Source organism: Artemia sp. Qi Xiang Cuo, chromosome 5 (assembly GCF_049724085.1).
Source record: "Artemia sp. Qi Xiang Cuo chromosome 5, ASM4972408v1, whole genome shotgun sequence".
NCBI lineage: Eukaryota > Metazoa > Arthropoda > Branchiopoda > Anostraca > Artemiidae > Artemia > Artemia sp. Qi Xiang Cuo.
The window spans coordinates 13,660,221-13,686,843 of record NC_142798.1 but is presented as its reverse complement, the minus strand read 5'-3'; the positions used below and the strand labels follow the sequence as shown (position 1 = coordinate 13,686,843).

At 34.8% G+C, this 26,623-nt stretch overlaps 1 protein-coding gene across 4 annotated transcripts in view; it reads left to right on the top strand.

The window, feature by feature from the left end:
• LOC148951834 (transcription factor A, mitochondrial-like) overlaps positions 1-26,623 on the top strand; it is a 50,108-nt gene that overhangs the window by 13,493 nt on the left and 9,992 nt on the right. For 3 of the 4 annotated variants that reach the window (XM_089088736.1, XM_089088738.1, XM_089088735.1), the window contains exons 2-4: positions 6,519-6,703; positions 12,310-12,494; positions 23,185-23,283. In XM_089088736.1, the coding sequence (XP_088944862.1) occupies positions 6,519-6,703; positions 12,310-12,494; positions 23,185-23,283 (469 nt within the window). The remainder of the gene's footprint in view (positions 1-6,518; positions 6,704-12,309; positions 12,495-23,184; positions 23,284-26,623) is intronic. The other variant, XM_089088737.1, reaches the window with a different exon arrangement.

Here is a 26,623-nt window from a genome sequence, read left to right as displayed (position 1 = left end):
GGTTAGGGGAGTGATAAAAGATGGCGGTTACAATTAAATTGAAAGAACAGGAAGTACTTTTGGTCTAAGGCTCAGCCATAGGATTTCATTGTAATCTAATAAGTTGGGGTGGGAATGAGTTTAGGTTGGAGGTTATCTTGGACAAAAAATAACATACCACCCCCTTTTTTTCCCAAGAGGGTGATTGGGAGGGTGAAGCTTTATAAACTGAGTATAATTGCTGATTTTTAGGAAATCTGGTACTGAACCTCTGTCACGGCTATAACATAAATTTTATGAATTTCAGAGACGCTCTCAAGTTCGGCAATCTTGTCAAAATTCGGGCTCTCAGCATTGGTAAGTAGGAAAACTGGAAATTTAAAACGATTCGGGTACTGGATTTTTTTTCAATTTGGGATGGAGTTATTTGGGGATGAAGTTTATGAGAAGGATACTGAGGGTAAGAGGATGGTATTGAGGCACCATTTTCAGCAGTTGAGGAGGAAGGTTTGGAGGGACATGAGTTAGAAATAAAACACTGGTTTACGCTAGAGTCACATAATTCGATGCCTCCATACGAATGGATGGAAGTAGGGTCTTCTTTATGGCAATAGAATATTGGGGGGGGGGAATCTGGGGAAAAGAGACGGCAGGGGTAATCTCGAAAAGGAGTCAAGAGCTACTGGTTGGCGATGATAGGGGTAAACTGGGCTTCTTGTGCCAGTGCCAGTTTCTGTTGCAATTTCATTTTTGTACGTTCAATAAAAAACAATCACTAGGTTGGTGTTGATTACTAGACTGAAATGAAGCTGCCGAAATAGGCCTAGGGAAGTTTTTGTACCAGGACTGTCCAGGGAACCGACTCAGGGGTTGACTTGGAAAGTTTAGCCCCAAGGGCACTTGACAGTGGCATGGGACCAATGGGGACGTAGCCTGGCCCACGGCCAGGGTAGCTTTTCTGTGTTTTGATGAATCTAAATTCTGAAGTGGGATCAAAGATTTTGAAGCATGGGCCAAATTACAAGCACTGTTGACACATCATAAATCTGCACATAAATTAAGATGATCAAAAGAACAGGTATTATTTTTGCAACATCCTGAGATAAAATGCCTACAAACATGTAAATACTGACAACAATTCTTTTTCGTACAAAAACCACTCTTGAAAAACCTGCATATAATATTAAATTCTTTATTGGTTAACGACTTGCACGTAACTTTTTGTTGAACTATTTTTTCGAAAACTATTAGCAGTTCATCTTTAGTTTGTTGAAGGTCACGAGACTTATTCTCGTCAGTTACACTTACGTCAGCTAATTTAACACTTTTCCTGAACCTCGTCATTGAGGATCATTATCACACAGATTCAGATTGACTCTGCCTTAAACCAGAGTCAAGGTTTAAGGCATAATTTTTAAAACTAGAAAAGATGGAAACTTAGAATGGAAGTTTTTCTATCTGGGAGAGGAATCTGACAAAAGTTAAGAAGACTTAGTATTAGTAGAGAACAGATGGACACAAATTACTATTGGTGCAAACTCTTTAAACTAATTTCTTGCAATTTTAATTTTTGCTTTTTAAATACAAGTGTGATGCTAAAATCAAGAAAATTCCCTTGTCGTTCATGATATTTGGGTTTTCTTATTGGTAGATGTGACTATGATGTGGCATGGGCATCAGACTCAGGATTTAAGTTTTATTGTGGTGTCATTGTATATATGACATCATATATACAATGACTTAATAATAAACCTTAAATATTGAGCCTGTATATATATATATATATATATATATATATATATATATATATATATATATATATATATATATATATATATATATATATATATATATATATATATATATATATATATATATATATATATATATATATATATATATATATATATATGGTTTATTAACCCATCAAAACACAGGCGGATGGAGCAAAACAAAACGAAAACAAAAGATAATACCAGTTCAAAATAGATAACACAAATAAAAAAAGCCATACAAAGTAAACGAGAAAAAATTTGAGTCCATTACTGTTGTAGCAATTCAGCCCATGGCAGGCCGCAAATACACAAATTAAAACGCCGGATTTGCGCTCCTATACCATCCTCTGAGTCAATTATATTAAACCTCCTAGACATGTACCGATTACTCATCCACAGGGGCACCCGCAGCAAAAACTTTGCAAAGCTATAATATGTAGCTCAAAGGCTACGCTTATCACTCAGAGTAAAAATTTGCCAGAAAAAAATTGACTACCCCCCCCCCCTCCCTGTCCAAAAAATAACTAAAATGCACACTAACTAAAAAATAATTATTTAGCTGCACTCTTGAATGAAGGAATACCACTAAGAATTATTATATTCTGATTGAAGTACTTCCAACTGAACAAAAACAGGAGAACCGGGAAAAATGACAGAATTTGACTTACCCATATCAACCCTAACCCTAGTTGCCCTCAACCAAGAATGTAACTTATGAATCATACCTTTTGTCAGTGTCAGGAGTAACTCTTTTGTCTTTGTAGTGGTGGTGTATGCAGTGGCATTAGCAAATAATGACAATATTTCATTGAAACACTGCACTAGCCTTAAATTGTTTGTCTAAATCTGCATTAACTGCACTAGTCAAAAATATCAATACATCTTCTATCTTCCTATTATTTTGAAACCCCAACTGATTAGTATTCAACAAATTAAATTTTTCAAGAAAATGTGTTAACTGAGTGCTAAAACATGTCTCAACAAGATGCAAAATAACTGTTAAAACTGGCATTGGGCAATAATTGCCAACATTATTTCTATCACCATCCTTATAAATGCAGGTGACTCTTGCATTTAAGCAATCTGGAAACTTACTATGTTGGAAACAATCATTAATTATTGATGTTAGAATACTAGATATATATTGGAAAACGTATTTCAGAATTTTTAGGCTCACCAGGTTGCTACCACACAAACTGTTATTTTATTGTGGACATGGTCTCCCCAACAGGGCCATCACGTATGGGGGGAAGGCACCCCCCAATGTTTTTGGTCACTTGGTAAAAAAAATAATTTGGTAAAATCGTGGCGCTTTGCGCCACGATTTTTATTCTGTTAAATAAAGACCACGAAAATACATGTCATCTACAGAAATTTCGAACTTGGTTGGTTGACGCAGTAGTTTTACCAAATCCTGTCGTGATTTTATAGATGGTGCCACAACTTTCCATTGGTTAAATAAACAACATTAAAATAGTGACACGATATGTACCGAAATCTAAATTTTGGTTGGTAAATGCAGCGGTTTTACCCACTCGTGCAGTGATTTTACATTTTGTATTTGAAATGGACATTATGCTAATTATTGACAAAAACGGTTGGTAAGAATGACCAGCCAGTCAGTAAAATCTCTTACTCCCCTCCCCCCAAACTTTTTGGCTAGTAACGAAACTGCTTCCCAAGCTTGTCCATTGTAATTTTCTTTAGATACTATGATGCATCAATAGGGGATGGCAAAGTGGATTGTCTAGAAATGGGAAATTTTATTGGCTATTATTGGACCTATTGAAGAAAAATTATTTTGAGATTCACTACATATTGTAAAACCATCTGCAGCTATGGCCTCATTTACTGTTAACTCGGACAGTAAAAAATTAGGACTCTGATATATAACACAGCAGATTTATAAGTCTTCAAAGGGTTGCCTTTAACTTCCTTAAACTTAACACTAAAATACCTTTTTTAGCCTCACAGAAAAGATTATTCAAACCATTCAGAAAATCAAAACGTTGCTCTTTATTCACATCTGCAGGTTTTAAAGCTTGTAGCTTGGGCAGTCTATATCAGAAGATCTTGTGTCATCTGTAGTTTCTTCCCAGTATGTTTTTACCCTTTTATATTTTTCAAGGCTCCCACTTCCCTACTCTTTTCCAATAACATACTGTAAAAAAACACAAATTGAATTCTTGCATCGTTTTCCTCTCAATGTTTTATTCATAAAACATAGAACAAGAAGAAAATTTCTTCTAAGTTGTGAGAAAGTTCTGTGTAGAATATTTGAATTAAGAAAGGAAATTTACAGCTTCCTAGAAAGTAAAAGCAAGTCACAGCCATTACTGTCTGATGAAGAAGGGGTATGGAATTTGGCCTTATTTTATGTCCTTGAAATTGATCAAACTGAGATTGACCCTTCATAAAGATAGTGAATGCTGCAAGGGCAACAGATACTAGGCACACGCGTTCTGTTAACATACTTCCTGATATCAAACAAGGTTGTATTCAATCCCTGGTTTATGTTTTTTTTTGTAATGGACTGTATTTTTCTGCAATCTTTAGGCTTTGGAGTGAAAATTAGCAGTCGGCGGATAATCTGATTTTAATTTAACAGATGAAAATGATGTAAGTTTGATCTCCATGTTAGATCAATATGTTTTTCCTATATACTTTTCAGGAGGCTCTCAGTGACCCATGACATGCAAGATATATCTCAAGGTATATCAAGGTATTTTTCAAGGTATATCTCAAGGTATATCAAGGTATATATCAAGGTATTTTTCAAGGTATATCTCAAGGTATATCAAGGTATATCAAGGTATTTTTCAAGTTCATCAAGGTATATCTCAAGGTATATCAAGGTATATCAAGGTATATCTCAAGGTATAGCAAGTTATTTTTCAAGGTATATCTCAAGGTATTTTTCAAGGTGTATCAAGGTATTTTTCAAGGTATATTAAGGTATTTTTCAAGGTATATCAAGGTATTTTTCAAGGTATATCTCAAGGTATTTTTCTGAAACACCAAACGACAAACTTGATCAAACATTAAAATAAAGTAGTTGACTGATTTGAGTTTTGACACTTAAGGCATTATTCCAATCTATATGCTACCATGAAAGTCAGAAATCTGGTTGATGTTGACATTCACAGGTGAATGTCCAAAATTCCTTTTTCTCTGCTTGGATTCAATTAGCTTTGTGAGTCAGCTTTTTCAGTCTTGCAAGCTATGATGGTAAAAGTTAAAATTGGGCTGTGTTAATTTATGTTAGGTTGAATTTGGCTATAAATATCAGAAATGGGTTAAAAACCTAACCTAGCCCAATCTAATCGAATTTAGCCTGCCATCATTAATCCTTACATTAAACTGAAAAATTGACTGGCAATGCTGACTAAACCCAAGGAGAAAAAACTTATTTTGGACATTCTCTGGTGAATGTCTACATTCAAGAATTTTGGACATTCATGGTAACATATATATCCTATTCTTATATTCACCTTCTCTATCTTTTTGGTTTAATTATCCCTTAGTGACTTTTACTTGTTCTCTTTTCACGTTTTATTCCTCATCCAGAGAAAATGGGATAATAACACAATGATCAGATGCATCATTAAATAGGATCTAAGCAATTTTGTAGTTCACCTAACATTGTTGTAATCAGCAAAAGTGTTTAAAGCTTTTAGGGAATTTAACTACCAGTGCTTTCTGTGGTTGTCCATATTTCTTTTATTAATTAGGACATATATATCGAAAAAAATACATATATTCCCTAGGAAAGCCTGGAAAGGCAATTAATCTTGAAAGGGCAGGTGCGATTATTCACTGACAATAACTTAATCAGAGGCACCAATTTACAAAAATGTAGGGGGTAGAGATTTTTCATTTTCAAGGGAATAAAAAAGAAGATGTTTTGCAAGTCTAGAGAGGTGAAGGGGCTATTTTTTAAGGAAAAATACTGACGAAAGGTATAAGGAAAATACTAACGAAGGGTATTTTTAGAGATCTAGAGGAGCTATATATACACACACACACACACATATATATATATATATATATATATATATATATATATATATATATATATATATATATATATATATATATATATATATATATATATATATATATATATATATATATATATATATATATATATATATATATATATATATATATATATATATATATATATATATATATATATATATATATATATATATATATATATATATATATATATATATATATATATATATATATATATATATATATATATATATATATATATATATATATATATATATATATATATATATATATATATATATATATATATATATATATATATATATATATATATATATATATATATATATATATATATATATATATATATATATATATATATATATATATATATATATATATATATATATTAACTGCAGACAAATCCGAAAATTGTTCATCTTAAAGTTCAGGCAGTTCAGGACCAGGGAACTGGGTACACTGAAATCTTCTGGAGAGAAAAATTGCAAGATTAATTTTAGATTTTATTTAATCTTTTCTCTTTTAATTGGTTATGTCCAAGGCTATTTCTGTTTTTAGCGCTGAAGATTCCTAGTTTTATCCAAGGAAAATATCCATTGTGATTGTCATCTTTTCTTTCTACCGTACTGGTCATAGACTCGTTTTTTTCTCAAGATTTTCCTCTTTTTGTCTTTAAAGATACTTTTTTCCTCAATTGCTACATTTTACTAATCTGGATTTCAGGCAAGTTTGCTATCGCTCCTTCCACAATAGTGGAGTCTCTTTCCTAAAGGTCCGTCAATCCTATGGCCCAAAAATAGCTCAGATGTTGTTGGAAAAACCAAAGAAACCGATACCACTGTTCCTAAGGTATGCTGTGGATAAAAGTGAAGAAATGAAAGAAAAGTTTCCAAATTTTACTTTCAAAGGTAAGGACTTGGTATGATTTTTTTTCCTTTTCAAGAGCAACATTTTCAGAGATAGTATCCCTTAGACTCCTTAAGGAAAGCCCACAATGGAGTTCATATTGAGACTCACAGGTCTAGGTTATTGCTCATATGTATTGCTCAAAGGGGGAGGAGTAAAAGAATTTTATTTTTAAATAGGATGGTTGGAAGCATAAAAAGGTGCATTTTAGACTATTTTGTGTGGACAATTATTTTGACCAATTTCGGGGGATAATTCCCTGTAACCATCCCCCATGTCCAGTTATATTAACAATAACAATTAATAAAAAAAACTAATTATTGCATGCATCAAAACGAGAAGGGGGCTTGATTTGTAAACATAATAGTGACTAAGAGTATTGGGAGTGTAATATAAACTACAGCTGTCACCAAGTAGGTCAATTATCAATCCCAGAAATTTTTCAGAAGCTGTTTATTTTTTTAACAGCTATTATATCTTTTTGAGTGAATCAAGCCTTTTGAGTTTTATAGCATATTCCCCTTCTTGGTCTCAGCATAACCCTGATAACAGATAACGATTCTAGCCCTCAACACCTTGCCATCAGTATACCCTTGATAATTTAAGCCAATTTAAAGGCCAAATATAACTTTGACCTTTATTTATTTGACAAAATAAAGATAGGGAAAACCAACTAGCAAATCCTATTTTCTCTGTTAAAACACAAAATGAAAATGTAATAATAATATATATATATGTATAACCCCTTACATCAAAAGATAAATAGTAGAATAAACACTTTAGAAAACAAATTGGACACAAAAAAGAAAACCAACAGGAACATTAATCAGTAATAACATTAAACAATATAATTAATAAAGCAACCAGATCAAATTATAGTTAAGTGACAAAAACCATAACGCCGTGTCCGATTTTTTTTTGTGTGAAGTAGTCAGCTTCACATGACTTGTGTTAACCACTCAAGTAAACCATTCACCTGTTATCTTGTAATTTTTTATCTATGGAATTCCAATCTGCTTTTTTAAAGTTATTGGGCTAGTTTTATCATGTTAATGTCTTCCATAATGCTGAAACTATTCTCAATTCTGATTTTGCATTGCAGTCCCCGCTCCACTGCAATTCAACATTCCTATTTTGACTCTTAACCAATCTGAGTCATATATGTTTTCAATATATTTTTTTAACACTTAATAGTGGACCGAGGGGTCAGATAGCCTCTCATGGATTATTTTAGATTTAGTTGCTTTCTATTTTATGTATGGTTTCTGTTTTATTTGTGTCTTTTCCTTATTTCTATGTCAGGGTAAAAATTCTTATTTCTTTACCAGAAGAAATATATATATATATATATATATATATATATATATATATATATATATATATATATATATATATATATATATATATATATATATATATATGTATACATGTTACCTTGAATGTCCAAAAATCTTGAATGTCGACATTCACTGGTGAATGTCCAAAATACCTTTGGACTTCCCTGCCCACTGGGAAAGTATCCATAGGTAATTCTGCATAGAGACTCTCTTATCGGGTGTAACAACAGGTCCAATGAGTTTGGAGTCGCCAACATAAAGACTTATTTAATTTTTGATGGTGGTTGGTTCATCATTAATATAAATGTTGCATAGTGTTGGTCACAAGATGGTTCCCTGGGGCACTCCAATTAACACATTCACTTCTTCTGAAAAGAATACCTGTCCATTTTTTTTAAGATATTTTCACCCTTTGCTTCCTCCCGGAAAGAAACTGAAGCACCCATTCTACGACTTCATTATATATTCCAATTGCAAATAACTTGGTCCTTAGTCTACGGTGACATGCTTTATCGAAGGCTTTCGCAAAATCCAATTGAACCAAGTCGACAGGGATTGATCGATCTAAATGCTCAGTAATACAATCATACGCATCAATCAAGTTAGTCTCAACCGAGCATCCACGTCTGAAGCCATGCTGACTATCACTGAGCAGCTCATTAGTGGTCAGGTCTCCGACAATATGAGTATTCACGATTCCTTCTAAGATTTTACCAGCTACAGATGTAAGACTAATGGGTCGATAATTGGAAACACAGTTGCGGCTACCCCCTTTGTGTACATGTATAACGTTAGCATTCCGCCAATCCTGAGGAATCTGCTTATCATCAAGAGACTTCTGAAACATGTTCGTAAGAGGAAGAGCTATTTCTGCATGAACTTCTTTCAATACTTGTGGGTGAACTTTATCAGGGCCAACGGATTTGTTAGGATGAAGCAGCAATAGTCGACTCTTCACATCAGAGGCAACCACAGTTATCTTTTGTATGGGTTCCTCAACAGAATATTCTGGTGCCTCTGGTAAGGGGACATCGTCTGGAGGCGTGAACACTGACTTAAATTGACTACTCAATTCAGCTGCTATATCTATCGGGGTACTAACCGTATTGCCATTTACAAGCAGTTCTGTAACTGAGTATCTCCCTGGTTTCCAAGCTGAAGCATACTTCCAAAATCTCTTAAGGTTTTCATTGCTAATCTTGCCTTTTTAGCAGCTAACATCAAAGGTCTTTTTATAACTGGTTCTGTGTTAATGTCTACTGGTTTTTTTTTTTAATATTTTGTAAGATCGTTTTTAACTAAATTTGTATATAGAGCATTTAGTAAATATTCCCCCTAGTCCCTATTTAAGGAAATGTTATTATGAATCTTAAGTCTGATTTCAGTTGCTTCTCGAACAACCTGCTTTATGCCTAGGTCATTGCTTATAAGGGTGGATTCTTCAAAAAGTATTTTGTGGCTATGGTTTTCAAATATATGGCTGCTTAAGGCAAAATCAAAAAGAAACATTAACAATATTAGAGTTTAGAGCTTTGGTGACATTATCTTTATGTTGTTGTAGCCGTTTCTCTAAATTCTGGTGAGTTTTACCTACATAGTATTTGCCACAATCGCATGGTATTTGATAGACCTCTGTTTGACGAGTAACTGGGGTTTTATCTTTACCAGAATTTAAGGAAATTTATGATTTTGAAATTATTAGTAAATACTACATTCAGGTTTTTTTGTGTGCAAGCTTTTTAAGATGCGTAGTGATTTTTGGGATGTATGGGAGGTAAATTATATTTCAGGGATTATCGGAATTTTCACAAGGTAAACTACCATTGATTTTACGGGAGTTTTGTTCGGTCTACGGTTAATTGTATTATTAATAAGTAAAATAGGATAGACATTTCCAAAAAGTGTGTCAATGATAAAGTTTAGCTCTGCTGTGATGTGGGAATCAGAACTAATGTTTAGGGCACGATCAAAGAGAGAGTAGTAGTAGTAGTAGTATGAACATAGTGCCTTTTGTGAGTTCAACGTCCCCCTTAACATACCCTGAAAGTTTCAACTTAATCCTCAAACTATTTCTTTGACATTGCTGTAATGCCCTTTTGACCACCTGCATTCACAGAGTCTGTTTTGATGCAGTTTAAGATCGCTCTAAACACTACCTGAAAATTTCACCGTCCTACCCTTAGCCTTAATAGTAGTAGTAGTAGTAGTAGCAGTATGTACAAAGTGCCTTTTGTTAGTTCAGCATCCCTCTCAACAAAGTCAAAGTTTTAAGTAAACATTCTAAGCTGTTCCTGAGAAAGTGCTCATACATCTTTTGACAACCCGAAAGCACACAGTGTATTTTGGTTTAGTTTAGCACCCCCCCTAAACATTCCCTGACGGTTTCCCGTTAATTTATTTTGCCTAAGTAGATGTGAAAGTCGTAGTAGTAGTAATAATGATAACATGCAAATAGTGTCTTTTGGCTAGTTCAGCATCCTGGTCAACATGCCCTAAAACTTTCAACTGAATGCTCTAAGCCACTCCTAAGCTATTGCTTATAGACCCTTTTGAAAAGCAGCATGCATTTAGTTGCTTTAGTTTGTATTAATTTAGTGAGTTTAGTTCGCTTTGAAAGTTTTTTGGGTTTAGTTCCCATTAAACATTCCCTGAAAGTTTCACCTTAATAACATTAGCCTCACTAGTTGCAATAATCATACTAGTGGTTGCAGTATGTACATTATGCCTTTGGTTAGTTTAAGTGTCTCCTTAACATAAGGGGTGAAGCTAGGGTTTTGAATGTGGAGGGGGGGGGGGGTATAAAGAATGTGCTAACAAAATCATCTAGTGTGCTGACAAATGCGGACACAAAAGCTAAATTAAGACGCCAAAAGTTCCAAGAACTTTGGGAGGAGTCCCCCTGTCTTAGCTGCGCCCCGGCTCAACATATTCCGAAAGTTTCAGCTTAATAATTTAAGCAGTTCCTTTGATATTCTTAAGTGATTTCTGAGACCATGTAATAATGATAAGACTAAAGAAACGTAAAGAAGAATAGAATGGAAATTTATTTTAAAATTTCTATCACAGTATGGTTGTCGAATTTGATTTTACGTCCAAGAGAAACGAGGATAATAACAGCCAGCGAAAAAAAACTAGAGGACAATGTAGGTTTTTCGGTCAAGACGTTCGCTTGACTGTCTTCAGTGCAAATAATAAAAAAAAACAAAGATAAAAAATCCAAAACATGAAATAAAAACCAAACCTTAAAAAAAAAACAGAAACTAAAATATGAAATGTCATTCAGGATTGTATTTTTAATTCATACCCTTTCACCGTCGCTTTGAAAAGGTCTTTCCTATTTCAATTTTTTTTTTTGGTATGATTTTTACTTATGTTTTGGATTTTTATCTGTATTTTTTAATATTTGCACTGAAGGTGGTCAAGCGGAGGTCTTGACCGAAATGTTTGCATAGTCCTTTTCGTTTTTTTTTTTGTTTTTTTACTGGCTGTTATTATCTTCGTTTCTCTCTTCTTTGCCTTTCTTTCTTAGTGCGATATTCCCGGTATACCCTTTTGACAATCTACATGCAAAGTGTGCTTTGATTTAGTTCAACATCCCTTAAAGCTTCTCCTTATTACCCTTTGCTTCAATAGTAGCAATAGTTGTAGCAGTAGCATTATTAGTAGTATGCACATAGCACCTTCTGTCGTTTTTTTTTCGATATCCCTCTCAACACACACTGGAAGTTTCAACTTGATACCGTAAACAGCTCCTGGGAAAAGTTCCCATATTAAGCCTGATGTTCAGTGCTCAGTGATGTATAAAAGAAATATTTTCTTTCACTTTATCAGATGACTTTCAATGCAATAACATAAAGCCTGATGTTCAGTGCTCAGTGATGTAAAAAATAAATGTTTTCCTTCACTTTATCAGATGACTTTCAATGCAACAACATAAATCCTGATGTTCAGGGCTCAGTGATGTAAAAAAGAAATGTTTTGCTTCACTTTATCAGATGACATGCAACGTTCAACATAAATTGATGCCTGATTTTGTTTATGGCTAGTTTTTTTTTCTACTAAGTGAAGAGTAGATTATTTGTTTTCTACATGGTTTGGATAAAAGATGATCCGAGGGAAAGATTGTATTTCTAATTCAATATAAAATTGTCTGTGTTTGATGCTGGATTATTTCGTCATAAGTAAAAGCTCCTTTACTTTTTTGCTTTTTGTTTTTATTTTTACCAGAGAGAAACGTTATTATGTCAATAATGTTTTCTTCTATGTTGTAGAAAGAAGAAGCTATTTGATAAAAGAATGGAAGGCATTACCAAAGGAGCGAAAAGAGGTCTACGTGAAATCATACCTCCAAGATTTGAAAGAATATAGGGACAGACAAAAAAGTTATGAAGCTGAACTATCAGATGATGAAAAAGTTATTATAAAAAGGGTTTGCAAAGAAAATTATGCTAGAATCGTAAGTTCTCCTTTTTTTCATTTGTATATAATGTACTCGTAAAAATCCAGATTCGTCATGTAAGATGCTGATCAATCAGATAATAAAAGCTATTATAAAAAGGGTTTGCAAGGAAGAACGTGTTTTACCGCCTTTTTATCGCATCACTTTTCTTGCGGGGCCTTCGGCCACTGCAATTATAGCCTACTGTCATCTCACTCTGCTCACTTTGCTCGCTACAAGGAAGCGCGAGTATTCTGCCCTTGTATGCTTTAAGGGCTGAAACTACACCCCGGCGCCGCGCCGGTGGATCGACCGAACGCCGCCGACGATAGCCCCAGTCGACCGCCACCGAAGTGTCGCAACGCCGCCGCCGGCCTACGTGGCCGCGTTCAGTCGACTTAAAATAAATTTTGCGGGAATTCTTTATTGCGTCAACCGCAAAGTCGGAGTTTTTCCTTCTCGTGTGGTTTAGTATTCCGATTTTCCTGATTAGAAATCAAGCAGGGCTTGCACTATCTCCGAATTTTCGGGTATTTCCCCGAAAATCTATGCGTCACCCGGAAAAAAAAATTAGGTTCCCCAAATCCCCGAAAATCCCGCAATCACGGTGCTACCCCTAGCGATCTGTCACCAGTGACTTTCCCTGGCAAATATTACTTTGCATACCATAATTCTTCACTACTCTCTTGTTCGTTAATTTTCGTCTCTTTTGTTACTTTGCATAAAAACCAGACAGATGCAGTATGCAATTGCAAATATTGCAATATCCACAGTTATTCATATGTTGATAAAAAAAAGTATCGTCTTTATGAAAGGAGTTTAAATCATTTCGAATGCAGTTTCCCAGTCGCTATTTCTTACATCATTCGTAGTCAAGAATTTATTTTCAAGTTGAATAGAAATATAGAACGCATTCACTACTATACAGCTTCAGCCTTCAGTTGGATTTTGAAAATGACAGCCGACAGCTGGTTTCTACAGCTGAATTTTAAGTTTGCAGAATTGTTTTTTTTCTTTTGCTGTTTTTAGATAAGATTTTCTTAATGTTTAATACTCAATTGTTGAACGACTGATAGAAAATACAATCTTCTTTCTGAAACATTTTTACCCCCATTGAATGCCACGGCGAATCTATGCATCATACCTGAATAATTCGACCTGAATGAACCATCATGCCTGAATAATTTTGACATTTTTGTTGTTGTCTTTGTACCCCTTTACTTATACCCTAAATTTTTTTTTCAAGGAACACTAAGCGGCGTAACGTAATTTCGCGCGTTTGCTTGAATCATATAGTGACCTAGTTAATTATTAAGTAAATTATTTTTCTAATGTAAAGCTGAGACGGTATCCTATCAAGGTGGTATCCAGAGGTGGGGGGTAGGAAGGTATTGCATTTAATTGATAATATCTCGAAATTTTTTTATTGAAAGCAGGGATGCCAAAAAGTTATTTTTTTAAATATAAAGCAGAGACGGCATCCTATCAAGATGGTGTCCAGAGGGAGGGGGGATAGGGAGTTATAATATTTAAGTGGTAGTACCTTGATTTTTTTTTTGAAAGCAGGGATGCCAAAAAGTTGACAAACATTAACAAGATTTTCGTGAGTTATACTTGATACAGCAATTGTATAGTTTTATCGTCCAAAGGGAAAGGGACATATGCGTCCAACCCGTGTTTTATTCTTAGCCGCGTTTTCAGGCTCAGCGGGTTCAAACATGGGTTGTTCTCGTCTAGTTTCAAGTTTCTCGTCTAGTTTCAGTGGGTTCGAGGTTTCAATCCCGTGTTTGATGCACTATATGCACTGATGCACAACGCTTGATGCACTAGACGAGAACAACCCGTGTTCGAACCCGCTGAGCCGTGAACAACCCGTCTTCGAAGACGGGTTGTTCTCGTCTAGTGCACCAAGCGTTGTGCATCAGTGCATCTAATGCATCAAACACAGAGTTAAAACTTCGAACCCGCTGAAACTAGACGAAACTTGACGTAAAACTAGAAACTTGAAACTAGACGAGAACCACCCGTGATCGAACCCGCTGAGCCTGAAAACGCGGCTCTTATTGATGAAGCGGGTTTACTTTCAAAACATCTTTTTATAAGAACCAGGCAGATTCACGCATTGGTGTGACGAAAGTGATATCGACATCCCCACCTAACGTTGCGCTCGAGTGACAATGGCGCCCTTGGTCCAGTGCCCATGTTACATTAAAAGGCCATGTCATAATAAAAGATTTCAATTTAGGAGGTTCAAGGAGGAATCTTTGATAGTCATATGACCTCAGGGTACAAGATGTTACAACGTTCTTATGTGTCTACAGTGGTTGAAGAATTTTAGTCCCCCCTCAAATTATTACCAAAAATATTCACAAATGCGCCACATAAAATATCTGGAATGTTATTACACTTTTTTCAAAGCTTTGAAGAAAAGCAAAAAAGGCTAAATACCCCTAACTACGCTTGAAAGCTATTTCAAAAAGAAAATCTTTAGAGATTTCCATGGATATGATCATAGCGAAGCTTTGAGCCTGGGTGGGGATCAAAGAGGAGTCTTTGAGTATTTTGCCCACAGGTGACTTTCTTAAATTTGGTAATTTTTGTGAGCATTTGGAAATCAAAGCTTAAACTCAATAACTGATACTAAGTGTCCTAACACTTTTCTTGGATTAAAAGTGATGAACTAGGAAGACAATCTCAACATCTTCCTGGAGCTACTTCAGTCTGCATATTATTTCATTAAATTATATTTAAAACAGATGAGCTTTTCATTTTTTACCTAAGAAAATAGCTGGCACTTAATTTTTCTTCATACCAAATAAACCATTAAGTGTTTTTGTTTCATTGTAGTTGAAGTGTTCTGATGTGAGGTCTTCATCATGTATTTTTCAATTTGATAAATTTACTCCTTTTAGATGCAGTTTCTAATTTGACTGATATTAGGTATTTATGAGTTTATAATTTGGAATGCATCCACAAAAGAAAAAATGAATAATATCCAAAAGAGCAGCCAAAAGCAATAAAAAAGCAGCAGTTCCGCCTTAGCCCACATGACATATATTCTATAAAGAAGCCAAAAAAAACTTTAAAACGTATTCTTTTTAATTGTTATTAAAAACCAGTTTTTAATACAAGAAGGCTTTTTAGGAATCCAAAACAGCAAAAAAAAAAAAAACAATCAATATAAAATTCATGTATTTAAATTTATTCAAAGAGTACAAAGTAGATATAGAAAAAAAGCATTATGAAAAAATGAATGTTCTAATTTCAAACTTCTATTCAAAGTTTTTATCCAGTTGCCCCACAAATTTTGTGATGCGGTTTTTAAGGTCTTGTATGCAATATTATCCTATGAAAAGAACTACTACTAATTTTTGTGATTATTTATGTTAAGAACACATAGCTAATAGATACTTCAACATCTCGTATTATGCAAGGGTTCTGAAACACCTCAGCCATTTTGTTTCTACCAGATTTCTACTTCTCTTGATGAATAACGAAGAAGACCAGTTTCCAGCCAGCGACTTGTGAATTTTTGAACTTGTGAATAGGCTCGAATCTGTTGTAAATTTAAGCTGTGATTTGAGAAAGACTGATGAAAACATTAATCTTTGTAGTCAACATTGATCGCGGTGCGCCGCCGACATCTTACCGGCGGCAGCGCGCTGTTTTGGCACCGCCGCCGCCGGTCTTCCCTCATCGACGCGGCTCCGGGGTCTAGCTGAAGTTCTACAAAAACGATGTCAGGCCTTTCATAATCGCAAATATAGCCATAAATATTTGGCTATTACAAACAAAATACCCGCAAAATTTTTGAATATAAAAAGGCTGCAAACAATGATAATTAGGTATTTTTGCAGCTATTCTTAGTTTTTGTTATAGCATTGTTCTGCTCACAACTGGGATTGGAGCCCTATGGACTATCTGCTAGAGACTTTTGACGAATGTAAGAAGAATTATATGAATGTTTGCTTTAAGCTTTAAGTGTGATCAGATCATTTTCTCGAGAATAGTATGAAGGCGCTTTCTAGAAAAACTTCTAACCAGCATCAAAACTTCTGGCTTGGAACTTCATCACCAGGTTTTTGTCACTTTACTCTGCTCTTTCGTGCCCTCGATCCTCAAAAATATAGCCTGACCATCCTCCTTCTTCTCGTTTTCGTTCGCTACGACTGGAAGCTCGAGCCTTCCACCTTAGAACGCTTGTAAGGGCATACGATCATAAACAATGGGCTGGAGCTTTTGGCAATCGCAAATACGGCCAAATGCCAACTCCCCCCTATGGTCGGCAGTTTTGGCCTTTGGTCCTCGCAGGCATTTTATCATGATATCAGATCTCCGATTTTTGTGGCTTGGACTGCGTTCTCATGACTTTTAAGCTATTCTCCAAAATTTCATTTTTCTACTGATTCTAGGATCTTTATAGCCTAGCCTGCATTCTCATGACCTTTAAGCTATTCTCCAAAATTTCATTTTTCTACTGATTCTATGGTATATTTGTTAAATTCAGTGCTCTTGGTCAGTATTTCAAAAGGATAAGAAGAACCTGGAGATCCTTCCCATTTTTAATCAAAAGTGTAAAGGTAGATTATGCATTGTCAGAATGTTAGTCGCCTGCGCTCGTATTACTTTCGATATCTTAAGTTCATTCTTTATTTGCCTTCATAAACTGGGAGCCAAAACTTATTCAAAATTTTAGTGCATCCGATGTGAGAAATAAGCTTGAATTACTTCACTTTAAGTTGTTGAAGTCAGCCTCTGGCAAGCTTGGGCAGCACCACGGACTCATCCGTTTTTTGTTCATTTGTCGAGTTTTTGTATTTGTGCATAATTTCGTGTTTTTCCCTTTCTTTTTTCTCTTGTACTTCCTTTTTCTCTTGTGTTTATTAGTGGGTTAAAAATAAATTATTATCATTACTATTGCTAATTAATCCAAGCTTCAAAGTGCCCTTTGAAAATCGAACTGTTATAAAAAGGGAGGGGGAATGTGGTTTAGTTTCTTAGATGTGTTTTTGAAATCATGGGAAACTTGGCATCCAAATTCTTGTTTTCCAAGAATCCTAATGCAACCAAAACTAAACCACTGGAAATTTATTTTGAAACAGTTATAGGTCACTAGCAAAAACGACGTGACAACTAAAAATATTATAAGTTTCACCCTCTTAATTCGAAAATATTTCACTTAGGCCCTTTGCCACTCGTACTCCAGATTGAAATTAATGGAGCAATTGCAAGTATGACTATGGGGGAAATTATGAAATCAGTGGAAGAAGAGGTCTATTTTCTGTAAGTTGTTGACAGGGCAAGTACTCAAAAGAGAAACAATTTTATACTGCTATTAGTTATGGGATCTTTTTTGGCCGACAGTCTAGGGCTAAACGGAAAGCAGTTCGTCCGTGGTTGGAGTGGGAGAATGTCATAAAGAAAGAGTTAAAGAAAATGGGAAGTTCCTGGGAGGGTGTTAAGAGGGAAGCTTTGAATAGATTTGGATGGATGAGAGTGCGTAGCTGTGTTGGCATATGGTGGCTTGATGCTGCGGTGAGTTGTTAGTAGTAGTAGTATGTGGGATGAATTAGACTGCTAAAAAAGCCTTAATGGCTATGCCCATAGACATAGTTGTAACAGAGTGAGGATTCGTGGGATGTACCCCTTGATTTGCACCAAATTGTTAATGTTTTATTTTTTCTTTTTTTCATAAGACCGCTGTGTATTATACAGTAATACTGTTTCAGTGTGGGGGCAATTTCATGGTCTAAAATAGATCTAAGTAATTATTACCCATCAGCACCCTCGATATAAAACGAATATTGGCACACATCAGAAGAGGTGCAGGCCCAGGTTTTCAGAAGTCGTCAAAAGGAAGAATTTTGTTTTATGTAGATTTAAAACGTAAAATGTTGTTGTCCGAGTCTTCTATATTTTTACTTTTTCTTTCGGATTTGCCTTTCCTCCAGTCTCGTCAAAGAACTTCTGTACAAAGGCTTATACAAAGCCTTTTTGTGCTTATGAATAGAAGAAAAATGCTAGAAAAGCTAGCTGTGAGTAGTACTTGAACGTAAGTGCTTTTGATAATCAACAGAAGCTCCCACCTGCGGACCACAACAGCCGCTGAAAACCTTTTTGATAGCTTTTGATATAGACTAAGACATTAAAAAATCAGAAATCAAAATAAATAAAGAGTTAAATTCAAAAATAGCTGAAATTAATATGAGTAGGGTTCTAAACCCCTATGCTTTCTAAAGGCCAGAACATAATTTATACTTCACCGAAAAAAAATCTTTTTAAATGTTATCAAAACTTTAAGAAATCAAAAATTAATTAAGATTTTAAGCAATAAATATCAGGATGTGTATATTAAACTGACAATGCGCATTTTTTCCAGTAAATTCATTGGAATCTTTTCAGTAAAGTGGAAATTATATTCTGGCTTTTAGGAAGCATAGGAATTTAGAACCTAATCACATTAATTTCTGCTCGTTTTGAATTTGACTCGGTTATTTATTTTAATTTCTGTTTGTTTTGGGTTTCATTTATTTATTGATGCTGTTTCGTGGTAGTTGTATGCTTGGTAGATTATTTGATTCTACTTTTGTTCATTTTTGGTTTAATGGAGTTCTTTACTTTTTTTGTAAAAACTTGTCTTGTGGAAAAAGTTTTTCAAATTAATATTTGAAAACACCGGATATTCTCGACAGTATAAAAATACATAGAAAATAGACAACCAGAATCCTCCTGTGTACACTTGGCAAACATATCAAAACCTATGAACTGTCTACATGATTTCAACTAACCTGAAGCCATTTCCGCCATGATCAAATAAAGATGTCTCAAGTGGCTATGTTAAGTAATGAGGTTACCAGAAGTGACCCCAAAGTAACATATTCTGCTAGAACACCCCCCTTCTTCGTCTAAGAAAAACAGGTGGCCTGATAAAATTCTTGCGTAATATCGTGAGAAGTGATGTCGAATCACTGGGGGGATTCCGGAAGTATATTTATAAATTTGACAAGGCTTGGTTTTGAGTTTAATCGACCATACACAAAAGACAGAAACCAATGGAACCATTTTCTCCAGCAGCCTTTTGATGCCCGGGTGGAACGGCGTGTGTCTTGTCTTGTGTAATTAAGTAAGTATTCCTGAACTGTTGCAATATCCTTTATTTTCAGTTATTTTTTTTTAATTTTATTGATTAGGGTATTTCTAAAACTTTTCCAGCCAGCAACAAACTTCCAGCATGATATGTTTGGGTGAAACTGTGTGCAAGATTACAAGGTGAGTTTTGGTTGCTAGTGGCCGCATTTTATCCAGCCTGTATGATTCTGATCGAGGCCAAAGTTAAAATTAGGATTTCCGTATAAGTAAAGCCTCGTCTTGATTGACATCATTCACCCTGACAGCTGTAGGGTTAGCTTCGACTGGACAGCCAATCATAGTCGTCAGAATATTCGAAGGCTCGGCAGTTATATTGACTGTCCAACCACAGCAGCCTGTTCAAAAATGATCCGCCTACAAAAATTCTGCTGGCAGGGTAAATGATGTCAATCAAGACGAGGCTTAAGTAAGTAATCGGATTGACGATGCTTTTTTACTACTGAGGTCCCTGCGTCGGCCCTGTAGTGCGTTGCTACAGCCGGACTCGATCTCTGGGTCCTGTATTACCAAGCTAAGATCAAACCTACTGAGCCACCACAGGATAACAATTATTTCCGTGCACATTTTCGGAAGAAGAATTTTAAATTTTTCTGCTAAAATTCTCCTATCCCATAGCGTACGAATTAAATGTTGATCTTCTTCCTTTTAAGTTTTAGGCTAATCTTGGCAAAGGGGAGTGATTTGGAATTTAGCTCATTGCTGCCTTAGGTCAAGTGAAGAAACCATCCTGAGCTATTGAAATTGTTTGAGGCAGGGGTTGTTAACCCAACCCCTGTAAGCCCTAGGTCATATATGTACGTTAAAGGAATGCCAAATCTAATCTCACCTCTTGAATCAGGAGTTAAGAAGGGTTATGTTCTGTCCTCATTTATATGGACTTTGTCCTAAGCAGTACAGCAAGGGCAATGGGAGAACACAGAATCAAATGTGGAAATATAAGTCCGCATCATTAGACTGATGATTTGAGTGCCCTAGATGAAAAGGTTAGCAAAGTAAATTATTTTTTTGTGGGGGGGGGGGGTGAGAGTTCAGGATATAAGAATAGATTTGGAATTAATATGAAGAGGACTAAGTCATTAAGACTAGGAATAAACGAAGGTGAAGAGGTGGCACTGAAAAACAAGAAGATCAATCGAGTGGACAACTTTACTTACCTGTGTATTATTATTAGTAAAGATGGTAAATGTAGTGAAGATGTTAAAAGTAGAATAGAAAAGGCCCAGGCTATTTTTCAGACTTTGGACAAATAAGAAAGTAAGTCAAACCAAAATTAGAACATTCTCACTCCAATGACTTTCGACTATTAAAAAGGCAAGGGCCCTCTGAATTTTCAATCGCCAGGGCCCTATTAGAAGTTTTTACAGCAACACTTTCTATAAAAACCTTATATGCCCCCAGGGCATAAATAACAACCTTAGCCCTGAGGGCTGTGGGGGGGGGTGGTGTCATAGCCTACTAAAAGCCATAAATTCCAGACCCTTCAACTACATTCAACAAAATGGCTGCATCAAAATGTGTATCGGAACTGTTCGGGGAAATGGAGGGCGTGTGATGGGGGTTAGTTGCCCTCCTATCACTTTCGACAATTAAAAAGGGCACTAGCCCTTTCAATTTCCAATTAAATGATCCCTTTTTGAAATTTTACTACAACCCTTTCTATAAAAACCTTTTATGCCCCCAGGGCATAACTTACAGCTCTTGCCGTGAGGGCTGTGGGGGGGGGGTGTCATCCTCAAAGACCTAATTTACAGAACTTTCAACTACGCTGAACAAAATAGCTATCTCAAAATTTTGATTTGATGTGTTTGGGGAGACGATGGGCGTGAGAGGGGGGTTAGTTGCCCTCCAATCCATTTCTACTATTAAAAAGGTTAGTATCCCTTTCAGTCTCCAATTGAATGAGCTCTTTGAAGTTTCTACGTCAACACTATCTATAAAAACCTTCTATGCCCTTAGAGCATAAATTACGACCCTTCCCCTGAGGGGTGTGGGGGTTCGTCATCCTCAAAGACATAATTTCCAAAACTTTCAACTACGTTGAACAAAATGGCTATCTCAAAATTTTGATTGGATGTGTTTGGGGAAATGGTGGGCGTGAGAGGGGGTTTAGTTGACCTCCAATCAATTTCGACTATTAAAAAGGGCACTAGCCCTTTCAACGGATTACTTTGAATACTCATCTGACTGACCGTATTTCAAACAGTAAACTTTACGAAAAATGTGATTCAATCCCACTTTCTAGGGCTATAGTCAAAGAAAGGTTGAGATGGCTAGTACACGATCCGCGGATGAAGGGGGGAAATTGCCAAAGATCTTCCTTGTGGGCCAACCATCTAGGGAAAAACGAAAAGAAGGTTATCCCCAAAAGGGACAATAGGCCGTCGTAAGGTAAGATATAAGAGAAATTGGAACTTCTGGGGATGGTGTAAAGAGGGAGGCTTTAAATAGCTTAGGATGGAGGAAGAGCATGCTTAGCTGTCTTGGTCTCAGGTGGCTTGATGGTACAGTTGTTACTAGTAGTAGTAGGCTATATATATATTCTTGCATCTTATAGGTTAAAAATACTCTCGTGTTGCAGTAGGCTACTGGAAACGAAGATGTTTCTATACATATATATTCACTATAGGTTATCCACGATTTTATTGACTACTTGCACTCTTAAGGGCAAAGTGTACCCTCGCGAGACAAGATGCTGTTGGAAATGGATAGGTTTTATAAGTAAATATTTAGTAAGGGTGGTCCGCAGCTTTTGATATAGATTCCTTGCATTTCTTGGGACGAAATGTACTCTCATGTTGGGGTATAATATTGAAAACGGAAAGGTTTTATTCATAAGTATTCACTCGGGATGGTCCACGGTTTTTATGTGTATTCTACACTTATAGGGACGAAAAACACTCTCGCTTGGCAGTAGGCTATAGGAAACTGGGACACTTTGTTCGGGAAGTTTTGAAAATTTTGAAATAATCAACTATCTCATAACTGTCGATTGCCGGTGTTTTGGCTGTATTTGGGCAAAGGTTTCGTTTTTTTGTAAGAAATAGTTGAAAATAGGACTTTCTCACAGTTCTATTTCTTTTCTTACTGAAAAAAAGTATTGGAAAAGTTTCTGTTTGTTTTAGCCCTTTCCCGATTTCCTACTATCACTTGACCCTGAAAAAAAGCGCATTTCTAGCCATACCTATCAATAAAAATAAGTCTAAAACTTCTTTACATAGATGGCATAATCGCCTGCTCTAGACTTATCAGGCATGTTGATTTTGATTGTGCTAGGTTTACTAAGACTGGCCTTTTGTGGGTGCGTTTTTGGTTTAATACCTTAAAATAGATATTTTCGCAAGTGGGTGTTTTTCTCCTTGTTCTAAAACTAAATTTTTCTTATGTGAACTTATTTTAATTTGTGATTGTCTTCAGACTTCAAATTTTAGTGTTTCTGCTACCAAAAGCATCAAACACCCTTTAGTTACCGTTCACTACCGTCAAAGATCTTATCAGTTAGTTATAACAGATTAGACCGTTGTTGAAACTTGGCACTAACCCAAATATTCTCTATTTCCAGGCATTAGAAAAAGCTTTAGGAGCGCCGAAACGTCCAGCTAAGCCTTATGCCTTGTTTGTTGGGGATTTATCTCAGACAAAAATTATGTCTTCTGCTCGCGTATGTGTTTATCGTTATCTTTTTTGATCCTACTCACTGACACTATAATTATATATAACCCATAGGGTTATAACCCAAGCAAAGGGGATGTATCTCATGTTTTTGCAATTTTACATGAGACTAAATATAAAATTTTGAAACTTTTCAAAGATATTTTTTGTTACTTGGATTTTAATAAGAAGAATGTAAGAAAAAATTCAGTGTGTATCTGATTTGGATAAATAATGAGAAGAAAATTTGTTTTCTTTTTTTTATGGATATTTCTTGTGACTCGAAACGTAAAGTTTTATCTTCATAGTTAAATAAATTACTGTACATTTATAATATATTAAGAATGCATAATGCATTGTTTGTCTTAATAAAGCATGTTTTGTGCTACATGGACCATATATGATGGAACATGGACCGTACATGGACGATGAACCATGGATGTATGACTATCGTCTATTTTTACTGGTTTTAGGTTCTTGCTGAGTAAGTGTCTTGTTGAGGGGCTTTTTTGTTGTAAAAATGTTTAAGTGGTTTGTTGATGAGTGAGTGCAACTTCCAATAATGTGCACATAATCAAGTTGGAGTCTTGGATGTAATATGGATATTGAATTTTTCACTGAAAACTTAAGCGAAATTTCACCGAGAGATATAGGAAATTTCACTGAAACTATCATAATCAGAGTAATTGCAAAGTATTTAGAAAAAAATGGGTAAAGTTTGGCAAATGATGCGAATAAAAAAGAATAAACAAAGGTACACCATTGAAATTGCCATGGCCGAAAACTCTTTACAGGAAGCTGACAGTCCCCTGGCTTGAACAGGAAGGAAAATCGCTTTTATGCATGGGTAGTACTGTGTCCTCTTTTTTCTTTTTTTCTTTTTTTTTCTCCGCAGCTAGCAGGGCACTGGAACTTCATACAGAGCTATTTAAGGGCTCATTTAAAGGAAATTGCTACATCTACATACTTTTGTTATTAATAAAACGCGATATTTAAAATAAAATTATGTTTTTTTTAAAACTATCTTCGTATACAAGTTGATGAATGACGTAATAAATTAATTTCAATATCAGTGGTCTGCAAAATATGTAATATTTATTTAATTAAAATTTATTTAATTAAAAATATTTAATCCATATGAACTGTATTGTATGAGTTGTATAAGTATAGGTGGGATAAATTTTAATCGCCCCCCCCCCATGAGCTTATTGCCGTTTTGCACGTTCCGTGCAAAAAGCATGTTTTGATATATACTTTTTTCATGTAGAGGCCCTTGCTACCGAAAAGTGATTGTAGTTCAACAGTATTTTACGGAGCGGACTCATAGCCCAACTTAGAGCCAGGGAAAATACACAAAGAATTTCCATTATTGCCACTGAAAATTCCATGAAACTCCACTAAAAATATGATTTTCAAAACAATTGGTAAATATTATTAGCAGAATTGTATCTTGTTTCTTAAATGATGAGAAGAACAGTCGTTTCTGTTTTAGGAACACGGATTTTTAATGTGCTATTCATTAAAATTATCTTCGTATTGAAAGATTTTAATAAAAAGATAAATTAGGTACATTATAAATTATATAATAAGGAATGTGATTGGTGCTTTTCATCCATGATTTGTTTTCATAGTTACTTACATTGATATAGCCTACACACAAGTTATATAATGAATTTCACTGTAAACTTCGTCAAATGTAAATGATATATCACTTTCAGGGTAATTGCGAGATATTTGAGAGGCAGTTGTAAAAAAAAATTCGTTAAACAAGAATACTTATTTAACTTTTAGGAAGATGTTTTATGTTTTTAACGTAAGATTTGTCTTCAAAGTTAATTATATTGATATAAGTGTAAATTAGATGTATAATGAGTTATATAATGAGGAATGTGATTCATAATTTTCAGGCACGATTTGTTTTCCCGGCTCCACTATTCCATTTCAGTATAAGTTAGATACGTTATTATTTGTAAAATAAACTCCACTAAAAAATCTGTCAAATTTAAATGAATGTATCACTTTCGGAGTAATACTACCATGTAAACTACGACCAACTGTGTATAATTTCTATTATTAGAATTTTTGGTAAAAAAAAACTTCTATAAAGAAAAACTTCCGGTAAAAAACTAAATAAAAAACTTCCGGTAAAAAAAAGTTTCGAGTTAGATGTACCCATGTACAATTTGTTTTTCTGGTCACTTTATTTTTGGACTAATGCTTGGTTGAAGGAATTATTTCTAATTTGGAGTTTTTTTTTTTTAAAGTGAACAGAGCTTTTGAGAAAAGAGCCATTGCACACGTAATAGCCTAGAATTTAAAAGAAAAATTTGTGTTTTCCTTCTTGAAAATATCATTTGATTTTTGTTGAAAGTTCATATTAAATTTAAATGGATATAATACATTCAAAGCATTTTCAAAATACTAAGGATTCACATTGTTTTAGGAAGACGCATTTTTTATACCTTACTCATAGAATCTGTCTTTTGTCACGTAAACTAGCCGTAATAACTGCAGAACAAGTGTTGATTGTGAAGAAAAGAGAGACTAACTGTAATTAGGAGATATGGGATGTGATATTCAAACATGTCACTTGTGCAGGTTTTTTGTTCTTATACGATAAGATAAGGTTGAAAAAATAAGGATTGTATTTAATATAACTGTATAAATATATAACTATAGTTATAGTATAGCTATAAGTATAACTGTATAAATATAACTATAAGATCAAAAAAAAAATTAACAATCACAAGCACAGCTGGGCCGAATTCGTTTTTTGGATTAAAAAAAAAACAAAAAAAAACAGTATAACATCAAAAAAGGTTTAAAAAGATACACATAAAACTAGCAAAATTATCACTGTCGTTTTATCAAAATTATCAAAAAAGAACAACAAACAAATCAATAAAAAAATATGTATATACATTTATAGGCCATGTCGTGTAAAAAAATTAAACAAATTAAAATAGAAAATTAAAAAGGGTCAATAAAAGCATAAAAAGGAGGAGATTAGTGAACAAAAAAAAAACAACAAATATCCGTAATAAAAGGGACAAGTGTCTTTTCATATCTTGAATTCAAGGTGCCAATAGGGGACAAGATAGGAACAGACTGAGGGACGGCCCGGGTTGAGTGAGCTTTGGTGGGGAGTGTCTTTTTGGGGAATTTTTTCCCCTGTGAGCGTTTTGCATTGCATTACTTGAAAAACGGGGGCACAACTTGACTCTACTGCACCCACGTGTTTCTAACCTAGCTTTTTTTGAAGAAAAGAGTATGGAACTTTGCATTCTTTTAAAGCTATTTGCAAGTTCCTTGAATGTATAGATTCAGTTTTATCCAACTTTTCCCGCAAA